The 22561-nt window shown below is 39.0% G+C and overlaps 1 protein-coding gene across 1 annotated transcript in view; it reads left to right on the top strand.

The window, feature by feature from the left end:
• The window catches only part of LOC110003992 (CUB and sushi domain-containing protein 3-like), a 39789-nt gene extending 18657 nt beyond the window's left edge, over nucleotides 1-21132 (top strand). Inside the window, 16 exon segments of the mRNA XM_065950991.1 lie at nucleotides 2782-2895; nucleotides 3007-3102; nucleotides 3446-3649; nucleotides 3830-3954; nucleotides 4505-4601; nucleotides 7417-7521; nucleotides 7613-7696; nucleotides 7699-7715; nucleotides 8232-8301; nucleotides 8965-9081; nucleotides 11951-12160; nucleotides 13052-13240; nucleotides 14656-14729; nucleotides 15274-15385; nucleotides 15492-15671; nucleotides 18424-21132. Coding sequence (XP_065807063.1) covers nucleotides 2782-2895; nucleotides 3007-3102; nucleotides 3446-3649; nucleotides 3830-3954; nucleotides 4505-4601; nucleotides 7417-7521; nucleotides 7613-7696; nucleotides 7699-7715; nucleotides 8232-8301; nucleotides 8965-9081; nucleotides 11951-12160; nucleotides 13052-13240; nucleotides 14656-14729; nucleotides 15274-15385; nucleotides 15492-15671; nucleotides 18424-18617 — 1988 coding nt within the window. The 3' untranslated portion in view covers nucleotides 18618-21132.
• Nucleotides 21133-22561: the final 1429 nt, after the last annotated feature.

Genomic DNA, 22561 nt, shown 5'->3' with positions numbered 1-22561 from the left:
TCAAAAGACGGTCATTGGCCATTTATTTTTGATTCCAGGTCAGGGTTTTATTATTGAAGTGACATTTAAAGATGAGGCTGTTTTTATCTTTTAACATTTCAACATTGGTCCTTAAGTCAGGCATAAATGACAAATCATAAAGAAATGAATAATGTAGAGGATTCTTCACGTTAGGGTTTGAATATGTTCATAAAAAGGAAGTGTCTCTTTTTATACTTTCTTACACGCATGTAGAACCTCTTTCTCTTTAGAGGTTTGAATGTTCAATAAGTATTATACTATAAATAAATGATCATACTGTAGTCTGTTACATTGTCTGACGGAATATCTGATTCCAGTATATCCCACCCATGTTAATAATGCCTCTCCAAACATGTGTAGGGGTTAATTTACAATCAAAATTTGTGTGAAGAATCATTTTAATGTCACAGCAAGGAGGTTCCTGAAATCCCTGTCGGATAGGGCCTCTCTGTGTCAAGTTTCCATTTTCTCCCTATTCATGTTCTCCCCCCCTGTGACCCCGAATTAGAAAGCGGCAAAGATAATGGATTGATGGATGGATGTCTCTTGTTGTCAAGTAAATTGAAAAGTGAATTCATGATACGCAGTCTAGTTATTTGTTATTATTTTATAGCACACAAATTTGCATAGTCTTTCTTATATCCCTACATCAGTTATTGACTATTTGAAATAATGGCTTTAATAACAGTAAGTATTATATAAAATATTGTAGTGGTGGATATGATTTCCAGTCATGGAATATATATTTGCATAGAAGCTTTTGCAGTTTTATCTCATTGTAGGGATTTTGACTGAGAGGAGCTACAGTATCATTTGGTCTGCCTACATATTGAATATGACAAGCAGTGACACCCTCTCTGAACCTTAGACTGTTGTGTTGCCTTTCATTTGTTTTCTACCATTACCAGAATCATCTGAACTGCTTTCATTCTCAAAATACAAAAATAAATAAATAACATGCGTATGATATATGATCTTATGGCAAATGAAGCTTAAAGACTCAATGTTGAGGTTTCAAAAGTTTTATTATCAGAGGAGTTGAAATCAAACCACAGGACTGGCTGTGAAATGCTTCATGACGTTACAGCATTCATACGATCGGTTCCCTCAGTCTTAAGTCCGCCAGGTGTGAAAACACTTGGTGTGAAAACACTTGGTGTTTTTTCCCTCCTGTTTTCTGAGGACATGGATGAGGACACCCTCTCAGTCTGCTCTTCAGGAGGCATGGCAGCTCTGCAGGGATCACTGCCCAGGTTTTCTCCATCTGACGTCAAGAGTTGAGGAATCTTTGAAATAAACAGTGAAGAATTCTCAGTGGACTGATCAGACTTGTTAAGACCCTGTACAAGTGAACAGATCTATCAGGCGTATGTGACTGCAGCTCAGAGGGATTCTACTACCAACAAGTCATGTGGTGAGCACAGCAAGGGGCAACACTGCTGTGATCATCTTTCTCTATGTGTATTCATTTGTTTGGCCTGTTTGTGCTTGCTATGTATTTATGTTGTTCTTTGGTTTTTTCTTTATGTGAAAGGGAAATCCACTGTGATAAATGAAAGAGCGTAAGCCATTCTCTGTGTGTGATAATGCTTAATGAATCTGGCTGTTAACGATGGCGAAAGTGTGTCTTCCTGCCTGGAATCCGAGCTGTCTTGAAGCAGTGTCAGCTTTGAACTCCACCCCTGCTCTGTGGTGTGTCAATACCATTGTGAGGAATGATGGAAACCATAATCACTCTGATTTCCTTAAAATCCATACACGGTGGGAGCTTTGAAGTATTTCTGCTGACAGGCAGAATCCTGTCATTCTTTACGACTGCTCAGCAGCATGCCCTTAAACACATCCTCGTGTACAACGATGACATGGCTCTAAGTATAAGAGGGTAGATTCATCAACCCTGCAGAGCTCAACCCCTTTCTTGATGATTTGGTATTACTGTGTGATTCCCTTTCACACCTGGAGACACAACTGGAAATCTTGCGTGCGTGCGTGCGTGCGTGCGTGCGTGCGTGCGTGCGTGCGTGCGTGCGTGCGTGCGTGCGTGCGTGCTCAGGGCGCCGGCTTCATTGAAGCTGAAATGAATTAGATTTATACTAAAGGACATTTTTTCCATGTGCTGAAAACAAATTTTCTTTTAAACAACTACAGATTAGTCACTTAAGGCAATTTATGATTTATTTGAAGAAACCGTGATCAACAAAGACAGAGAAAATTGTGCTAGACTGTGCGAATACAGCGCCTCTGTCCTCCAGGGGACCTGCCTACCTGCCACTACGGCTGCACTGTAAAAATCCTGGTCAACAGAGGAATCTCCGGTTATTTTATTGGATGCTTGAGCTACATTCCTGGACACAGCAGCAGACTTTACGCTTCCAATATACTAAAACACTCTTGTAACACTGCCGAGAAAACACAGACAAACTTGTTCCAATGACATGTGTTGACAAAGTGAGTGAGATTTGTCAGCAGCAGCATTTCACACTAGCTGATAACACCTCTGCAACCTGGCCAACTTATGAACATGTAGGTTAGACCGAAGACAAGGTGGTGTTTTGACCTGACATGTGCTGATATGTACTTTTGTGCCAGTAGTTGGTTTCAAATAGAAGATGACACCACTCCTTAATGTTGATGTCACAGGTTAACTTTTAATCTAGGAAGGTCAGGCACTGACAGTGTCATGGAATAATAATTTGCTACCATTCATGATTGGTTAACTCATCTGTTTTATTTCACTTTTTTGCCCTGTTTTGTCTCCAGTACTCTTCAGTCAGTTCGTGTTGTTCCAGACATCGCTTAATGATGTGGTGGAAATCTACGATGGACCTACACAGCAAAACACACTGCTGTCTTCTCTGTCGGGGTCCCATTCGGGTAGGAATAGATGGATGGATATGTGGCTTGATATATGGAAAGATGAATGAACCACTGGCATCTCTTTCTTTTTGTTCTTATCTCTCTTTAAATCTGTCTTCCTCTCTCTAGGCGAGTCTCTTCCTTTGAGTTCTGGAAACCAGATCACAGTCAAGTTCAACACAGTCGGACCAGAAACGGCTAAGGGATTTCACTTTGTCTACCAAGGTCAGCCAAGCGCAAGTAGGCAAAAAAATGATTGAAATTCTCATTATTGTTTTAGTAGCAGTAATAGTAGTTTAAAGGTTTGCAGCAGCTGCTTGCTTACTGCTCATAAACCTTGGCTTTCTTTGTCTATGGGGTATATTGGGCTATTGCTGTATTTTTGATATATTGCCACACTAACATTATGGATTGTTATATATCTTCATACATATGCTAAACTCACAGTGACATGAAAGATGTTTTCCAATCATGTCTTGCTCAAGACAGACAGCAATAATTGTACATGTGGTATTTTATGTATAGTCACATTCTCTGATTGGTTTTGACATCTGTCTTTGTCCTGCAGCTGTGCCAAGGACCAGCTCCACCCAGTGTAGTTCAGTCCCCGAGCCACGCTTTGGGAAGCGTCTTGGTAATGACTTTGCAGTTGGCTCCATGGTGCAGTTTGAGTGCAACCCTGGTTATGTCCTACACGGATCCACTGCCATACGGTGTGAGAGCGTTCCAGACAACCTGGCCCAGTGGAACGACACACTGCCTACATGCATAGGTAAATACTACAGTTCAGTAAAACCATAGTGTGCTATAAGTCATGCAATTGAATGACTATCCTCTTTGGTCCTCTCCTCTCCAGGGTGAGAGATGGCTCAAAGATGTCTTTCTCTGTTACTTTCAAAATGTTGCTATAACCTCCGTTTTCCTCTCTTTTCTGCTCTCTCTCCTCATACAGTTCCCTGCGGGGGAATGCTGACCGCTCGTCGTGGGACCATCCTGTCGCCTGGGTATCCAGAGCCCTACGACAATAACCAGAACTGTGTGTGGAAGGTCTCTGTGCCGGAAGGGGCTGGAATACAGGTAGAACCTGCCATGCTAGCTTTCTGGCTGACCTATGTATCATGGGCTTATAAGCTGAGCAGACAGGATGTCAAGGAAGATAAGATATTATTAGAAGGGTGAATGGATGGATGGTTTGTGAGAGACGGACCATTCAGAGATAACTAGATAGGATCTAATCGTGAGAGCTCATGCCTGATTGCATGTAAGCTAAACCTCTCTCACGGACAAATACGAAGGCAAAGATGACTCTGACACCATATAGAATGAATTACAAATATGAGACAGACACCTCTCAGCTTTTCTTTTCTTTTTTGGCATTATAAGACTCATATTCCTTTTTATATTATTTTGACAGTGTGATTGATCATATTCGCTGTTCCACAGACTATGGCCACACTGTGTTTTGTATTTTCCTTTTTTCACTTTTTTGTTTGCTGAATGAGCAAATTTAGAGTCCATTGTACGAATACAACCAAATGACAACTTAAGTGCTTTTATTGAATACAATGAAACAGTAGCTAACAAGAACAAATCCTTTCTCCTCATTTCTTTTTATCTCTCTCTGCAGATACAAGTTGTGAGTTTCGCCACTGAGCATAACTGGGACTCTTTGGATTTCTACGACGGTGCTGACAACCACGCACCCCAACTGGGAAGCTACTCTGGTAAAAAAAAAAAAAAAAAAACTTATTTTAGCTTATTGAAAATGTAACTCAAAACACAAAAGTATGGACTTTTTATACTAATAACGGTTTTATTATTAAAAAAATAGTTATTTTTAAAAATGAATTAACACTCTTAGTTTTAAATCATATAACAGTAGCACTTATTGTTGAATTAAGACGTTGTAACTGAAAAGACACTTTTAGAGAACATAAAACACAACATTAAAGTCTAAACTGCCTGTCACAGCTGCATCTGCCGGTTATATCTAAGGTAGAAGAATTCAGAGAGAAACCAAACATTCACTCTACATAGCAAAACAAAGAAGAGCTGTGTTATCGTCTGACATGATCACAGCAAATACAGCTTGACAGTTTAATGCATAAAGTTAGAAAAACATTGCATATTGTCATGGTGTATTGGGGCATACAAGATGCTGACCTTGTGAGTCTCTGCTAAGAGTGCAGTTAGAGCCAGTCTGACTCCCCTCTGACTCTCCCAGCAGGAGTTGAGACACACAAAATCTTACACCTGCTTGTTTCTCTGCAATTCCTCGAAAGAAATAGATGTCCCATAGCTTACTGATCCTCTTAAACTCTATGAATGTTTTCTGATCAACCCAGGAGACTATGAATCAGAGTCATTCTTTCCAAAACAATCTGATTATTTCCAATTCTAAATGCTCCCACATGTTTATTCACAGTATCACCAGCTGAATGCGAAAAGCAATCCAGCCAAAGTTAATTAAACTATGTTTGATATTTACAACTGATTACCAATAATAAAGCCTTACAATGTGAAAAACAACAACTTCTGCTCTGGTTAAAATAATTGTACACACACTAGAAGCACACATGTTGCTTCAATATGCTAATCATTTTTTAACAATATAGCTCTTAAATACTTAGATAATGCATGAAAGCCAAAACTGAAAACTAAAGTGTGAATATTAATATTCTGACTATCTTATGTTCTATCTCTAAATAATAAAGGCACAATACAAGCCCAAAGATGCATACACTCTATGTATCTTATTTATACATGAAGGAGAAAATGTTCTTCAGAAAAGAAAAAGATACATTTCTGTTCTCATGTTTTCCTGTTTTTAAAATAAACTGCGCACTAAAATAAACCCCAAGAAGAAGGTTGCACATTAGTGTACTATGAGTCTGATTGCTCCCTGCAGTTTACAGTATGGATAATTTTAGAGTCCCTCTTGCTCCAGCCACTAAAAACGTGCTCAGTTGAGGTGAAGCATCTCTGTGGATACATTCACGAGCTGTTAAAGGAGGGAGTTAACTCATTCTACTATGAGGGAAGCAAAGCCATCTGATTATCTGCTTGTTATGCTGAGTAATTTATGGAAGGGCTTGACATTTTTATGACTAGCTGGGTAAGAGATTCAATTGGTGGCAATGAAATTATCATGACAGGAACTCTACTCCCATATAAAAAGTTATTAATGAATAAATACATGCAGGGAGGTAATTGAACTTTTTACAGGTTCATTACAACTATTAATTAGTACTGTCATACATCCTAGATTGTTATGGTTAAATCCATGCAATAGTCATTCGTCATCATTCATCATGTATTATTAAGGAAAAATAATTTATTATTTTCCGTTACGATAATGAATGAGATTTTCTCTGGATTGTGAAAGACACCAGCAGGGGGGCGGCAGACTGTTCAGAAAAGTGCTTATGAATTCCCCTCACAACAGGCAACCGATAACATCAGCTGGCCTAGTTCACTGTTGATTCAGAGGTTGCTCTGTAACTTTGATGAGTTTTGACTGCCACTGAACAAAAGAAAACATGCAAATAGTAACACGCCTTTGCTCACAGCTCTCTGCCTCTGCGCAAGTAACTGTTGCCATTTTAAAGGAAGAATGTGGGACATTTTACACATAAATACATCAGAATCTGTGTGTGTCTCTGAGTCATGACTGTCTACAATGAGTGAGAAGCACGAGTCTCGCCAGCTGTACTGTTGTCGGAGCCATGTTTACATCATGTTTACATGGACAGTAAGGCCTTGCGTATCAAGCTGTTACAATCAAGGACTAGAGAAAAGAAGAATAACATACTCTCTGCTTATTTTAGATGTCATGTAAGAGTCTTTAGATCACAGTCATTCCATGTCAATTTATATGCAATGTGAAGCTATGAGTTAACCGAAGTGTGCTAACATTAGCCTGCTAACACAACAATGCAGGCCACAGGCGATTGCAGCTCGAGCAGAGAACAATTTGGTCCGCCGCTTGCGCTTAATGGCGCTTAATAATGGTGCGTTCTAATTGATAACTCCTTATAGAATATCGGAGGTGTCGCCAAACAGCGGTTTGTTTTGGTTACATGCTGGTGCTCCAGGACGACATCTACTGGATCAAAAAGTCGCACATTCTTCCTTTAAATAAGACAACGACACATGCACATTGACAAGGAAGTTAGAGTGGGTTAATATTTCTTTACATTAAGTTGAATTATCTTTTATGTTATTGTGAAGGGCCCTGAAATGATTACACTGGTTTGCTTCAGCACCTTATTTTTCATTTGTACTTTGCCTCTCCAAGTAGGCCAAGTGAACATTTTAAAAGGGATTTCAAATTAAACAGATGTCTCATATAAAAGTAATTCTCCTTTTCCTCCTCCGAGAACAGATTACTAAGAAAAGTAAAATTATAGGTTTTTGGAGGCCTTTGTTGTTCCCTTCCCTGTCAGATTACTGAGAACGTTGCTTTCAAGGCTTTGTTTAAAGAATAAAGAAATTTGGTAGTGCTTCTCTGATGCTCTCTGCCTCTCTCCTTGTATTCAGGCACCTCCATTCTTCCTCTACTGAACAGTACATCCAACAACCTCCATCTCAGCTTCAGCTCTGATATCAGTGTCTCCGCTGCTGGTTTTCACCTGGAATACACAGGTAACATATTTTCCTTTATGCTGCTTTATCTTTTGCATTTTTCTTCAAACACAATATGTGGACTAAAACATCATTTCACATCTCTTCTCAGCTATTGGCCTTGAGTCTTGTCCAGAGCCTCAGACTCCGAGCTATGGAATAAGACAAGGAGACAGATTTATGGTTGGAGATGTCGTACAGGATACTCTCTTCAAGTAAAAAACAAACAACATTTGTGTGGGTTATTACTCATTGACTTACCACTAAGTACAATAGTTTTTTAATGCAATCCCACTGCCAGATGGGTTTGTGAAATTATTAAAGGCTGTTCAGCTTTCCGAGTGTGCTGCCATTCACTCCTTCTATCCCCTGGCTGCTCAAATCAAGAACTTTTTAAACTGTGAATCAGGAGGAACCCAAGCTCTTGGGTGGTTTTTCTCAGCTTTTACTAAACATACTACGCTGGTGTGGTTTATTTCAGCGCATGCATTATTTATGTCTCTGATGTCGTCTGCCCAATTTCTGTGCAGTATAAAAGTCAAACAGAGGTTTGCTTCTTTACGCTTAATACACAGATTTTGATTATTGCAGCTCTACAGCACTGATGCAGATGCCAACAGCTGTTACTGCAAAGCATGAATATTATTGTAGAGTACATAAATTATTTATAATAACTAAATGAATTGCCAACTGTAATATAAAACTACCTTGTGGTTTCTCTTACTTTTCAGGGCAATGCCCATAACACCTGCATGCCTGGGCCTGTCAGAAGATGGAACTACCCTGTTCCTTTATGTCTTGGTAGGTGTTCTACTGCAGTACACACACACACACACACACACACACACACACACACACACACACACACACACACACACACACACACTCACTCACTCACTCACTCACTCACTCACTCACTCACTCACTCACTCACTCACTCACTCACTCACTCACTCACTCACTCACACATATACAAATATACACACATACACACACAGAGAGAGGCAATCTAGCCTGACTACATTGAGAATCATGCAAAACTTCAGTGCTGCAGGGATGATGCAACTCATCTGCACTGCCTATCCTGACTCACTGAAAAAACAAGCTGTTTGATCAATTTACTTCTCTGTGATGAGCTGATTATTTAGTATGCTGTGCAGAATATGATTAAGCTTTTACACTGATGCAAAGCTCCGACAGACTCTGTCATAACATACACGCTGTGCCAAATCATCAGCATGCACTGAGGCAAAAGGGAAACAAGCCTTGGACACACATCTACATGCACAACGGTGATTTATTCAAGAAGGGCATTTATTAAAGATTCAGAATATTAATGTTTTATTCAATGTGACACAAAATGTCAGGTTGGAGATACTCAAGTGTCCAACCAGAGGAAGTGTATAAAACTTACTTTTTTGCCTTTCTGTGTAATACGTGTGCATTGTGTGTGTGTGTTTCCAGCTCAGTGTGGTGGGTCCATGACAGATGTAAGTGGAGTGATTCTCAGTCCTGGTTACCCCGGCACCTACCCCAGTGGATTAGACTGCACATGGACAGTCAACTTATCTGTCGGCTTTGGTAAGATACACTGTCAACTTTTAACTTGTGTTTTAAACAGTGTGTGTTTGGTTCTTTTTTCATTTCCCCTGTAACATGTTCCCTCTGTCTCCATCTTCATGTAATAATAATAATAATAATAATAATAACTTTATTTATATAGCACCTTTTAAAAACACAGGTTTACAAAGTGCTTTGACAAACAGCAAGAACAAAGCAAACAAAGCAAACACAGAAAAACATTAACAACAGTAAGAATATAACAGATGCAAAATACCAAAAATAATTAAATACAATTCAACAGAAAAGAACCCAAAGTGCACGATACACAACCAGACATATAAAACCCGACCATCACAAGAACCATCATAAGAACCATCATAAGAACCATCATAAGAACCCAGGAAACACAAGAACCCAACAACACGAGCTGAGACCAAGAGGACCAAAGATTTAGAAAGATGTAAGAAACTAAGAGATAAAAGCAAATAAAAAGCAATAAGAAGGTAAGAGCAGTAAAAGAAATAAAAACAAGTGGTTAAAGGATCAAAAAACCCAAAACTATAATATTAATAAAAATAAAAATTAACTATAAATACGAAACATAAATAGACTAAGTAAGATAAGAAATTACCAAGTTAAAACACAAGAGGAGATTAAGATATGAGCATAAATACGAGATAAGACCATAAATAAAAGACATTAAGAAGACATTAAGAAGACATTAAGAAGACGACATCACATAAAAGCAAGTCTGTAAAAGTATGTTTTAAGAAGGGATTTAAAAGAATTGAGGGAATCTGCAAGTCTTATCTCCTCAGGGAGGTCGTTCCAAAGTCGAGGGGCCCTGACTGAAAAGGCCCGGTCACCTTTAGTTTTAAGTCTCGACTTTGGAACGACCAGGAGGCCCCCACCTGAGGATCTAAGACTGCGGGCTGGCTCATATGGTGTCAGTAGCTCTGTTATATAGCTTGGAGCCAGCCCCGTCCGTGCTTTAAAAGTAATGAGTAAAATCTTAAAATCGATTCTAAAACGTACAGGAAGCCAGTGTAATGAAGCTAAAATTGGAGTGATGTGATGTCGTCTGTTACAACCAGTAAGAAGCCTAGCTGCTGCATTTTGGACCAGCTGGAGGCTTATTTGTGATTCCGGAAAAGAGGGAGTTACAGTAGTCAAGTCGGGAGAAGATGAGGGCGTGGATGATCTTTTCAAGGTCTCGTTGGGTTAGGATTGTTTTAATTTTGGAGATGATGCGTAGATGGAAGAAGCTTGATCGGACAACTGTTTTGATATGGGATTCAAAGGTGAGATTGCAATCGAATGTTATTCCTAGATTTCTGGCGGTGGGTTGGACATTGGTGAATAAGGGACCGAGGCTGCTCTTTGAGATATGAGTGGTGTTTGGCGGGTTGAATACTATGATTTCAGATTTAGAATTGTTCAGTTGGAGAAAGTTTTGTGCCATCCAGCAGTTGATATCGTTTAGGCAGTTTCTGACAGCAGCTAGGCTCCTAGGGTCCTCAGGTCTCAAAGGAAGGTATATCTGTGTGTCGTCTGCGTAGCAGTGAAAGGAGACATTGTGGCGTTCAATTATTTGGCCAAGAGGCAGCATATAAATGGAGAATAAAATGGGACCTAAAACCGAACCTTGCGGTACACCACAGGTAATGTTAGAGGTAGAGGAGGAGTAGTTACCGATGGTGACCGCAAAGGTTCTTTCTAAAAGATAAGAGTAAAACCAGCTAAGTGCAGTATCCTTTAAACCAACCCAATGTCTGAGACGATCAGTTAAAATTGTGTGATCAACAGTATCAAAAGCTGCGCTAAGATCTAAAAGAATTAAAATTGTGCCCTCCCCTCTATCTGTTGCTAAAAGAAGGTCATTGGTTACCTTGAGGAGGGCAGTCTCTGTGCTGTGACAAGCTCTAAAACCGAATTGGAATTTCTCAAAGAGGTTATTTTCAGTCATAAAAGATAAAAGTTGTGTTGAAACCACCTTTTCTAAAACTTTTGATGAAAATGGAAGTTTTGAGATTGGTCTAAAATTGTTAAAATCAGTGGGATCAAGGTTGGGTTTCTTTAAAAGTGGTTGGACCACAGCATGTTTAAAAGCAGAGGGGACTACACCTTCCGCCAAGGAACTATTAATAATGGATAAAATACTGGGTCCAACTGTGTTAAAAACCTCTTTGAGAAATGTTGTGGGAATAAAATCAAGGCTGCACGTAGCTGATTTCAGATAAAAAGGTCAAGGACACCGGCTCAAAACTGCTAAAATAACTGTTAAGTTCCCTGCTGGTGTCTAAAATACGGTCTGGGGGGATGATTTGTTGCCTAATGTCCTTGACTTTATTAGTAAAATAAGTTAAAAACTTCTCACATAGATCCTGAGAAGGATCAGTAAAATAAGAAGGGGAGGGGGTGGTGATTGATTCTAAAACCTTAAATAAAATTCTGGGGTTAGAATGATTGACTAAAATCAGATTAGAATAAAATGCTGCTCTTGCGTCTTTAACTTCTTTTTGGTATTGTTTCATTGAATCTCTCCATATTTCATAAAATACATGCAAGCCTGTTTTTTTCCATTTTCGTTCTTTCCTTCTGCAGTCTCTTTTTAGATCCTGAGTCAGTTCGTTTAGCCATGGCTGTGGGACTCTGTTAGTTTTTTTGTCTTTATAGGGAGCAACAGAGTCCAGCACAGTTTGACAGGTGAGATTAAAAGAGGAGAGTAGTAGTAGTGCTGTACTTATTGTTTATTTAATTGAAACTGTATTGGCTGCCTTTAGCCGTGTAGTTCATGAGTGGCTGCATCTAACTTTTATCACCAGCCTCTCTGTTACTGAAGCTTTGCTAATTGCTGTAAAAGACAAATACTATGTATTTTTCTCAGGTATCCATCTCCAGTTTCTGAATTTCTCCACCGAAGCGATCCACGATTACCTAGAGATCCGCAGTGGAACGCTGGAGACAGGCTCGGTCATTGACCGGTTCAGCGGCCCAGTCATCCCCAAGCCTCTGTTCAGCACCACGCACCAGACCAGCTTCTTCTTCCAAAGTGACTATTCACAAAACAAACCAGGGTTCCACATCACATATCAAGGTAAACGTTGTTCCTAAAAAGTGTCTTTCCTCACATTGTGTGCAGACGGATCATTTTCTAAGCAAAAACACGAGAAGATTGTGCTTCATTTTGAAAGAAACTGTTGCCTTTTTAATAAATTGATCAGTACATTTCAATTTTCTCATAACTGTGTATACATGCAACTGGAGCAACTCACATCAAAATCATTTACATGTAGGAAACAATTTCAAAAGTCCCTTGCCCTGAAAAAGACTTTCAAAAATATAATGAAAAGTCTTTAATTTGAGATAAATGTCAGAAATAAGATTCATGTTATATGCATTCACTATAAATGTTTTGAGCAGTCTCATATTCAATGTGAAAAACCTAAACTTGACAAAGCTAATTCCATTAATGTGCAAATTACAGCAGTGGATTAATAATAGCATTTATCTCATGACTGCCAAAGCATTTTAAAACAGGATTATAAATGCTTTGTAAGTTAGTCCTTCTCAGTCACGTGTCTGTCTTTATTCATGCAAACACTTGACTCCTTGAACTTTGGCTGTGAAATTCACTGTGACTGCAAGGATAAATACTGTAGTAGACAGATTAATTTGAGCAAATATAAAAGAACGAGAACAGGCTCCTTTTGTTTATGACACCGTTTTCAAAAGGTTTGCAATCTTAATGACCTAAAGGTTATTTTACTATACTTTATTTTATTTTAATCAGAGTTTCATATCATCAGTTATTTTGCAATATGTCTGCAGTTTGCTACAGGTCTTCAGCTTAACAAACCACAGGACTTATTTCTATAAATGACAAACGGAGCACAAACTGTACAGCTTCCAAGCCATTTCTAAGCTACTGCATTCCCATATTGTTTCTAGCATTTACCTTCACAAAAACGGATCATTGTCTCTCTAGCCTACCAGCTCCAGAGTTGCCCCGATCCAAGGCCTTTTCGAAACGGCATCGTGATTGGCACAGACTTCAGCGTTGGAATGACGGTGTCATTTGAATGTCTGGCTGGTTATTCTCTGATCGGGGATGCCTCACTCACATGTTTACATGGAATCAGCAGGAACTGGAACCACCCACTGCCAAGATGTGAAGGTAGTACAGATAGTCATCACTGTACATATGTCAGAGGGAGTGTTTCTGTTTGACTGCATGGTGTTTCAGACTTCAGTCTACAACTAGACATGAAATGTCCTTGTGCTTTATTGTGAAGGGAATAGAAACGGTGTAATCCCCTTTATTACTTTTGTCTCTGCTAATATTGTACATCTTGATTTCTTTGACAAACGACACTTAAGATTATGTGGGACTTGCAACATGGGATTATCATGTACCCAAAGGGCAAAGATTGAGAGGCAGATGAGAGGGGCTGGCAGTAACTGTTAACTGCCTGTTTACACAAACATCAAAAGCCTGGCGTCAGCAACAATGAGGACAAGGGACACGCACAAACTTCTAAGTAGCCCCTGTGAAAGAAGTTAACAGGATGCATAATTATGATGCACAATGGCAAACAGAGGACACTCATCCCTAACAATAAAGATGGTGAGACCTAATATCTTCTAAATAATGACTCTAAATGGGATACCGCCTCGGCCTTATCAGTCGCCTGACACTCTCATAAATATTCACCAAAGAGTGTATGAGAGGCATACTTATCTACTCTAAATCTACGCTTTGGTAGATGTTCTAAACAAAGAACTCCATGACTCACTATTGTAAGGTCTGTATTCATTATGTGTTTTGTGGTTTCATAACTGGATTTCTATCTAATTCACGTTGGTGGCTAGGTGTTACCATTTGCCACAGAGTGCAACATGGCACACTTGAATTCAATCCTGCTTCAGGAGAAGACATTAAGCACAACAATATGAAACAGTGGGCTCAGTTGCTTACAAATTGACTTTAGATAAAAAAGGCATTATATTGAAGCAAGTCAAATGATTATTGTTGCAGTCTGCACTACCAAAGAGGGAAAGTTTGAATTGATATTGTCCTTGATCTTCATTGAGAAAAGATCCAAATGAATAGCCCAAAGCTAAATCTCTTGATATTAACAAATATTTGATTATTATTAAATATTATCATTTAACCTTACAAAGATCAAAACCAGGCCTTGCAGTTCTACGTTAGCCTGTACCTCTACAGTTTGTCTGATCAAAAGACTTCTGTCTCATATCTGTATTCACTTTTGTCTTCACACACACACACACACACACACACACACACACACACACACACACACACACACACACACACACACACACACACACACACACACACACACACACACACACACACACACTACTCTCTCTCACACACTCTCAAAGCTGGCCCTGCATCATTTTTTGATAAAGCACTACTGCCCCCTGGTGTCCTCATGCACATACATACCCATGACAACAGAGGAGAAGAGAGTAGAGAGAGGACAAATAATGCTGCTACTAATTTATCTTTTCTTTTAGATTTTTTGTGTAATTACTTAGAAGCGTGAACTGTTTTTTTCTCAGAACCAACCAAAACCAGCTGTGATAACCCGGGAACACCACGCTACGGCTCTCTAAACAGGACCTACGGTTTCAAGGTAAAATATCTGTTGACACATTTAACTCCATATCAACCTTCATACCACAGTACTTAACTTGCTGATATAGAAGCTGTCAGGAAAAGAAGGAGAGGTAATAAGCTAAATATATCTGCAGTGGATTGATATTGTGTTATAGCACCTATATATAATATATTAACTCATATGAAATATGCTTGTTAAAAGAGCTTAGGACTTTGGATTTTCTTTTCTTTCTTTTAGTAGTGAGGTTAGGATTTCTTCACAGTCAGTATGGAGAGGGCTCTTTAAATCTCTCAACTTACTGTGCAACACTTGTGGGAGAATCTTCTCCATATGATATTTATAGTTTACTCTTTAATGCATTTTCACCAAGGCCAACTCATCAGATGCTCTTAATTAAACAAAAGACAGATGCAACTTTGCGTTGCATATGTATGTAACATTCCTTTACTGTGAAAGACTGAAGGTATTCAGAAACTGTTTAGACATAATATTTGTGTTGGTGGCTTTTTAATTCTCTCTCTTTCCCCCTCTCTCTCTCTCTCTCTCCCTCTCTCTACAGGTGGGTAACGTGGTGTCATTTCAGTGCCAGCCTGGCCATTTGATTCAGGGCTCCTCCTCTAGAACCTGCCAGCCTGATCTGACATGGAGTGGAACACAACCTGAGTGCATACGTAGGAAACATTCATCCTATCATCTTAACGTATCAGCAAGCTATGCTTTCTTCCTGTCAGACTCTAATTCCAGTGTATACCGGTGCATTTCTTCTCCTCCATCCAGCCCATGCCTGTAAGCAGCCCGAGAGCCCGCTCCATGTGGACGTGGTGGGGATGGATCTGCCTGGATTTGGCTACACCTTGGTGTACAGCTGTCAGCATGGCTACTTCCTGGCAGGGGGTTCTGAACACAGAGTCTGCAAGAGTGACGGGACTTGGACTGGAAAAATGCCTATATGTCGAGGTTAAAAAATATATATTTCTATGAATACTATCCTCTTTCTATTTAAAGTATCTATTGCATTTGATTGAATGTTTTACCTAAAACAATTAAGTATTACAAATAGAGATAAGCAAACAGGTGGCAGATTTGAACATGCCTTGCTCAAAGTCACTGTGTCAGTAAAGATGTCGGAGCAATCTGGCCATCTTGAATCAGACGAGATATCTGCACAGGCTGGTCAATCTTCTGGCAGCACTGTAAAAAAAAAAAGAAAAAAAGAGATAACACAATATCCCATTGTGGTCTTTCATCCTTCGTTAAATGAACACGGTCAGACCCTTTCAGGCCAGGTTATGAATTGATCACATCTCATGGGTCCATTTCTCATCCCCCCCATCAACTTTACTGCAGCTCACATTGACAGAATGATTGTGTTGAGCTTTACTGTGATCTGTTGAACCCTAGCACGTGTCTGTTGGATATAACAAACTTAAAAGTAAAGCATTCGTCAAACAGTGGATGTTTCAGGGATGAGTATGGGTCCAGTGAAGATTCTCTCTGATCTCCAAGTTACCAAAATGTGTGCACAGTACACACAGACAGCTTACATCTCCTTAAACTGAGTTATATCTCGAATGAGACTTTTGCTTTTTGTAAATATAAACACAGTTTGGATGATGATGGATTAGATACCTGTGTGTTAATAGAGATCAGTCAGACAGGGACTAATTCTAAGGCCACAGTTTATTTAATTTTCCCACTCCAGTGTCTTCTCGATCTATATACAGTATGTCCGATGTTGAGCTGTAAGGTGACCTAATGTATACGACCATAGAATACTCACCAGTACAAAGTGCTTAAACTACATCAAAACAATCCCACTATATAGTCTGTAGGAGATGTTGTGGAGCTTTAAATTGCTTCAAGCAATCTTCTTCAGCAGACTGAGTTTGCCCAGCTGCCGTGGAATTACAGATGTTCAAGTTTCCACTTTTCTGAGCACTTTAAGCATTTCTTATCAGGGTTTGTTTAAAAGTTGGGATTGAAAGTGCCTTCCAGAGCTTTGAAACAAACCAATCTCACCACCAAGTTCATTTGGTGGTTGTTCTGCAGCCTTTTTGATTAAATCACTTCCCTCAATACTTTTGTAAACTGTGAAGTGTGGCTGTTATAACAATGTGTTTGTTTTTTAATAAATAACTCAAAAAGAAATGTAGATGATAGAGTTTTGGATCAACCTTAGCACAAGGGGGGTGGGGGGACAGCGAGCTCCAACCTAGACATGATTCCACTAAGGCTGGCCCCCTCTAACCCTGAGGTGGCCTTTTTAAATTGGAGCACTCTTTGATCCAATTTGAGATTCTAGGACAAAAAGCCCTCTGTCTTTGCTTGCCTCTCCTTGTTGGCAACAATGGCTGCATCTTGAAGTGACGATAAGAGGCTGCTCTGAATGGCCAAACCCAGAGTGCCTTAAGGCCACTTTTAAAAGGATCTAATATGCACTACAATTATCGGTCAGGAACTCTATTTGCATTACACGGCCTACAAATACCCATTAGAGAGGTTTATTTTGAGGGACCTTTTTCTGCACACTTGTCACTTACTATTCGCATGTGTGACTAATAGTCACCAACACTGCATGCTAATTTGGTAATATAAAGTCCTTTCTCCTGCATAAGGTGGTTTTCTGGGGATTTGAGATGATGGCTCTGTAAGTTTAACAAGAGGCAAACATTTTAATATCTTTTCATACTGAGTCCCTGCAGCTCTGCTCATGTATTTTAATATCTCTTTTCCCACGTTTGTTTCTGTGTGTGTGTGTGTGTGTGTGTGTGTGTGTGTGTGTGTGTGTGTGTGAGTGTGTGTGTGTGTGTGTGTGTGTGTGTGTGTGTGTGTGTGTGTGTGTGTGTGTGTGTGTGTGTGTGTGTGTGTGTGTGTGTGTGTGTGTGTGTGTGTGTGTGAGTGTGTGTGTGTGTGTGCCAGTGTGTGTGCGTGCGTGCGTGTTGAGATCCGGTTGAGATCCCCGCACCCGAGGCCGCGTGGCCCCTCGGTGCTGGCGGCGGATCGTCACTCAAAAACTCTCCCTCTGTGTGTGTGTGTGTGTGTGTGTGTGTGTGTGTGTGGCCGGAGAGAAGAAAAAAACCTGTGAAACCAGCAACAGGTACTCCAAGCCCCAAACTTAATGGTCAGTTCTATTACATTTGATTCTATTACAGGCTAGTACAGTCCGTTCATTTATTTTCTGCTCTTGACTTATCTAATCTCTTTATTTTATTTTTTTTCATTTTTGTCGATCATAGTTTAATAAATTCTTCCCTGCTGCTCCACACTCGGCTCTTTTTGCTCCACACTGTTTTCCTCATGTCGATTTCATTGTTCCTCACTGCTATCCAACAAAATAACAAAATATTTTTCTCACTTCACTTCCCTTCTGTTCAGTCCTCCAGTTTTAGATCTCAGTTGTGGTCTGTCCTTTTCTGTTGTAATTCCAAATATCTCAGCATCTTATTAAAGCTCATACAATAATATAATAAGATCAGACACATATTTATTAAAAGGAACAATTTGATTAACAATTTCCAGTGATATGCAAGGATTAAATTGTGTTATTTTAACCAAAATTCTAATGTAGTATGTTCCTTAACTGAAGCTTTAATCCATTGTTGTATTTTCTCTTCTTTTCAGTTTCCTCAGATCTTCTCTGTTGTATTCTGCCTCTCTTCTGCTCATTTTGATTTGATGGTAATGCGTCCTCTCCTCTTCTTCTGTGTAGTTCCAGATGATGTCTTTGCTCCTAACTACATATGGAAAGGTTCCTGCAATTACCGTGGGAGTAAGCAGCCTATGACACTGAGTATCACCAGCTTCAACTCCACAACTGGAAGAGTCAAAGTTTCCCTTAGCAATGGCAACATGGACCTGCTGCTATCAGGCATGCTGGAGTATAGATACTTACACCCTTTATGATTTATGTCCAGTGTTTAGTACAGGTGCTTTACATGTCACACAGTATTAGGGTTATACTGTCTGTCAAACAGTACATGGATCATTAGGTAGCAACGTAAATAAACCAGGGTTCCCACTCGTCCTGGAAAACCTGGAAAACACCTGGAAAATGAGAGAAAAAGTAAAATGTCCTGGAAAATCACGTGTTGTCCTGGAAAATGATTCCAACACTCTCCTACAGGGTTGGACATTTTCACCGCCACACGTTAATAAAAGTATCTATTTGTTACATAATCCACAACGCAGATTGAATGGAAGTCTATAGATAATGTAATGGCTCCGCCTCCCCCTCGTGTCAAAAGTGAATATTTATTTACAATTTAATTGAAAGGATGGAGGTAGAATTGTGCTTTCTCCTTGGTTTGAGGTCAGCACATTAACAGTAGTTAGTTAACGTTATTAATGACATGCTAGCTTGCACTGAATCTCTCTCTCTAGTCGGTCTTTCTTGCTAGCTGCTGTCTCACTTCCAGGACTATGTTCTATTATGACTTTGTGCCTGACAAAAGTGATAGTGAAATACAATTAGTTTCATATGTTTGATAAATGCCAATTGGCAATGTTTATAAACTGCAGATTGGAAAAGATAACCGTGTCACGTGTGAAAAAATGCATTTATATGCACAATGAATGATGTATGAGTCAAACACGGGCCGAAGACTGGCTAACGTTCCTTTTACTTTGCTAGCATTGTCTCTTCAAATGCAATACTGCGTTGTTAAAGGTAAGAAATTGACCATAACATGATATTAAGTGTTTAACCTTTGAAGCGGTACTTCACAGTGGATGTGATTAGCCTTGTTAAAGACTAAACTTAATATTGGCATGGCACGATCACGGACTGTCATACCAGCTCGATCATCGCTGAAAATGTCCTGGAAAATGATCTCTGGAAAAGAGTGGGAACCCTGAGAGTTCTTACATGCATCTCCTGGCCCAAAGGAGCCATTTTAGTTATCTCCTTTCTTTGTTATTGCTGCAGAATCTTCTGATCTGTAAATCTATTGCATATATATTCGGGAGCATTCACCACCTATATTTTTGTGCTATATATTTACCACAAGGGGGGGGCTGAAGGGGAAAGACAGATTATACCTGAGAGTTTTTAGAAAAAATGAAATCGATAAAAGATATTTCTATGTGTTGTTCACAGAGGTCACAAAAAGTATTTAAGTTCATTTTGAAATGGTTTTTTTTTTCTTTTCTTTTTGTGACTTAAAGTTTCTCTCACCATCACTGTCTTTCCCACTGAGGCAATCAAGAGTGTCATGGGTATTATAGTTGTCATTATTGTTGAGATGTTAGGTTTGCCAGCAACAATCACGCTGTTTATAGTGAATGTCTCAAACATTCATCACAGAGGGCAGATTTCTAATTTATTCATTGCTGGAGGTTGTGTTTTGTCTGCCATTTCTTTGCCTCCTCTTCACTGGAGCTGTTACAGATCTGTCCTCCATTATGGTCCCCATTGTGTCCCAGACAGTATTTAAATGCTGGAATAACAGCGCTGTTTTCAGAACCTAACCAGTGATGTTATGTCACCAAAATTTGCACATCAAACTTCAAACAGATGCTGGGGGTTTTAAGCTACACTTCTCAGATATCGATAAAGTCAGTGTTGTCTCGGAAATATAAAAATATCAGTTCTAAAATAATTCTAGTATTTTGTTTATACACGACCAGAGCTGTATCTAGGTCTGGCTAATTAATGTTAATTACTGCTCTGCATAAAGTCTGTGGGTGAGGACCTACAGAAAAAAAGATAAAAGTCTGTTCAAGTTTCTTTCATTACACATGAGGAACTCATCGTACAAGGGATGGATTAGTCTTGATTTTTATTCTTATAGGTTCATTTATTACAAAAATAGATGTGTTTCTAATTTGTCTGCTCTTAAAATCTCAGAGACTAAATTGTTAAATTCTAAATGATCTTAAATCACCTCCAGGATTTCAGTCTCTTTGACTTTGGCTCTGTGCAAAGATGTGTTGGTCTTAAAAAGAAGTCTTTTTTTGGTCTTTAAAAGTTATTGTATTTTTTTTAATTTTATTTAAATGATGTAAATATGTTTGATCTGTTTTTAACTTCTATTTTTATAAGTATATTCCCGTCCCCTGTTTTCTGGAGCTGCTGTAATGCACAAATTTCCCCCACGGGGGATCAATAAAGTTTATCTTTATCTTTAAGATATGAAGCTACAACTTTGTCTTAAAACGAGATTGCTTGATTTGGGAACTACTACCATCTTCTTATTGAGGATAAAACGTAGATAGAAATGCAAAATATACAGTCACGGATCTGGCCAGCATGTCCTTTCTTGGTGAGGTTTTACATATAATGTAGCTGAAGTTTATAAAGTAAGCATATTTTCAAAAGATGTTGCTGTATACCTTGAACAAGCTCTACTGCTACATTGTCATACCCATTATCTCTGCAGGTCGTGAAATATTCACTGTAATAAAATTTGTCATCAAAATCTAGACATGTAAGTTGATTTCCCAAATTGACATCCAATGCATTTCAATTACAAGATTGTTTTGTGCAGGGAACATGTACGTGGTGCCTACAAGGTCCTCTATTCCCCTCCAAAATAGGTAAAATATGTTCTTGGGGTTTACCATCCATGTTTGAAGATAGATAAGTATCTATGGATTTCTATAACTAGTGAAAAAAAGGTTCCAGGTCTGAAAGGTGAAGTCTGTGAGAAAATGAGCCTTCTTCTCAGGTGATTTATTCCCTCAGGAAACATTTTCTAAAGAGTTTATGGTCTCGATCTCTAGTCTTCCTCAATACAGCATGATGTTCATTTTGTAAATGATGGTCCCATTCAGAGTCAAAGAGACCATTCGGTTGGGAGGAGGAAAGGGTGGGGCTCCCCGTGATTGACATGTTGCTACCTAGGTTACTCTTAAAATTAGGTTGTAATAAAATACACTCTGTGGACTGTTTACTTTCTATGGAAATACATCCTATCTTTGACGGACAAAATGAGCACCCAAACCATCAAAACATCACAGCTTCTCTCTATTTTTAATGCAGCTTGCTAACCTGGTAAGCACCAATGTTCAGTGGTATATTGGGGATTGCTAAAACCCTTTGCTCCCCTCCAGTTCCACCCCTTCATCCAAATATGGCCACTCAGACCACACTTCAGGTTGTCCACCTTCAAAATAAAAGCACCACACTTCAGTTTGTGCACTTTCAAAATAAAAGCACCAGATGTTATGCTAATGTTTAGAAGGGGAAACTGAAATCACAGATCAAAGAAATACTTAAATTGATGCAGTGAGGATATGCAGCGTGCGATCATGCGCAATGAGACACAATATCTAAAGCTCCATGCTGTTAGGACACGGTGTTAATCAGTACAGTAGTTAACACTACTGTATGTATAATACTGAATGTATTACAACTGTAATTCTACAATTACTGAATCTTTAAATATTGCAGTTAGAGTGTATTTCTGCAGGTCTTTGAAAGAACTTTATTTAAACATTACATCCTATCACAACGCTGCAAGTTACAGATGGTTTGAATCTATCTTATTCAATATTTCTTTCAGACTTTTGATTTTGTTATTTTTCAGTTTTAAACCTGTGTTAACAAACTGTATTGAATGTGTTTGATCGTAGTAATCTGAATGGAATGAGGTTCTTTTACTTTCATTTTTAGCTGCCAGTCATTTGACCGTTTTTTAGGTTTAATGGAAATGTTTGTAATAATTTAGGAAATATCTAGAAAATAAATGTTTTTTTCTGCAGAACTTTGCACGCTGTTACAAATGTGCCACAAAATCAACCAATCAGGAGTCAGGAAACGATAAACTATACAAACTGACATAAAAATACCAACATAAGTCAAATTGAAATACTTACAAACACGTGTTTTAATACTATTGAGGATAATG

This window comes from Labrus bergylta, chromosome 22, assembly GCF_963930695.1.
Source record: "Labrus bergylta chromosome 22, fLabBer1.1, whole genome shotgun sequence".
In the NCBI taxonomy this organism is placed as follows: domain Eukaryota; kingdom Metazoa; phylum Chordata; class Actinopteri; order Labriformes; family Labridae; genus Labrus; species Labrus bergylta.
The sequence above is the reverse complement of the archived record's forward strand: the minus strand, read 5'-3'. Positions and strand labels throughout refer to the sequence as shown.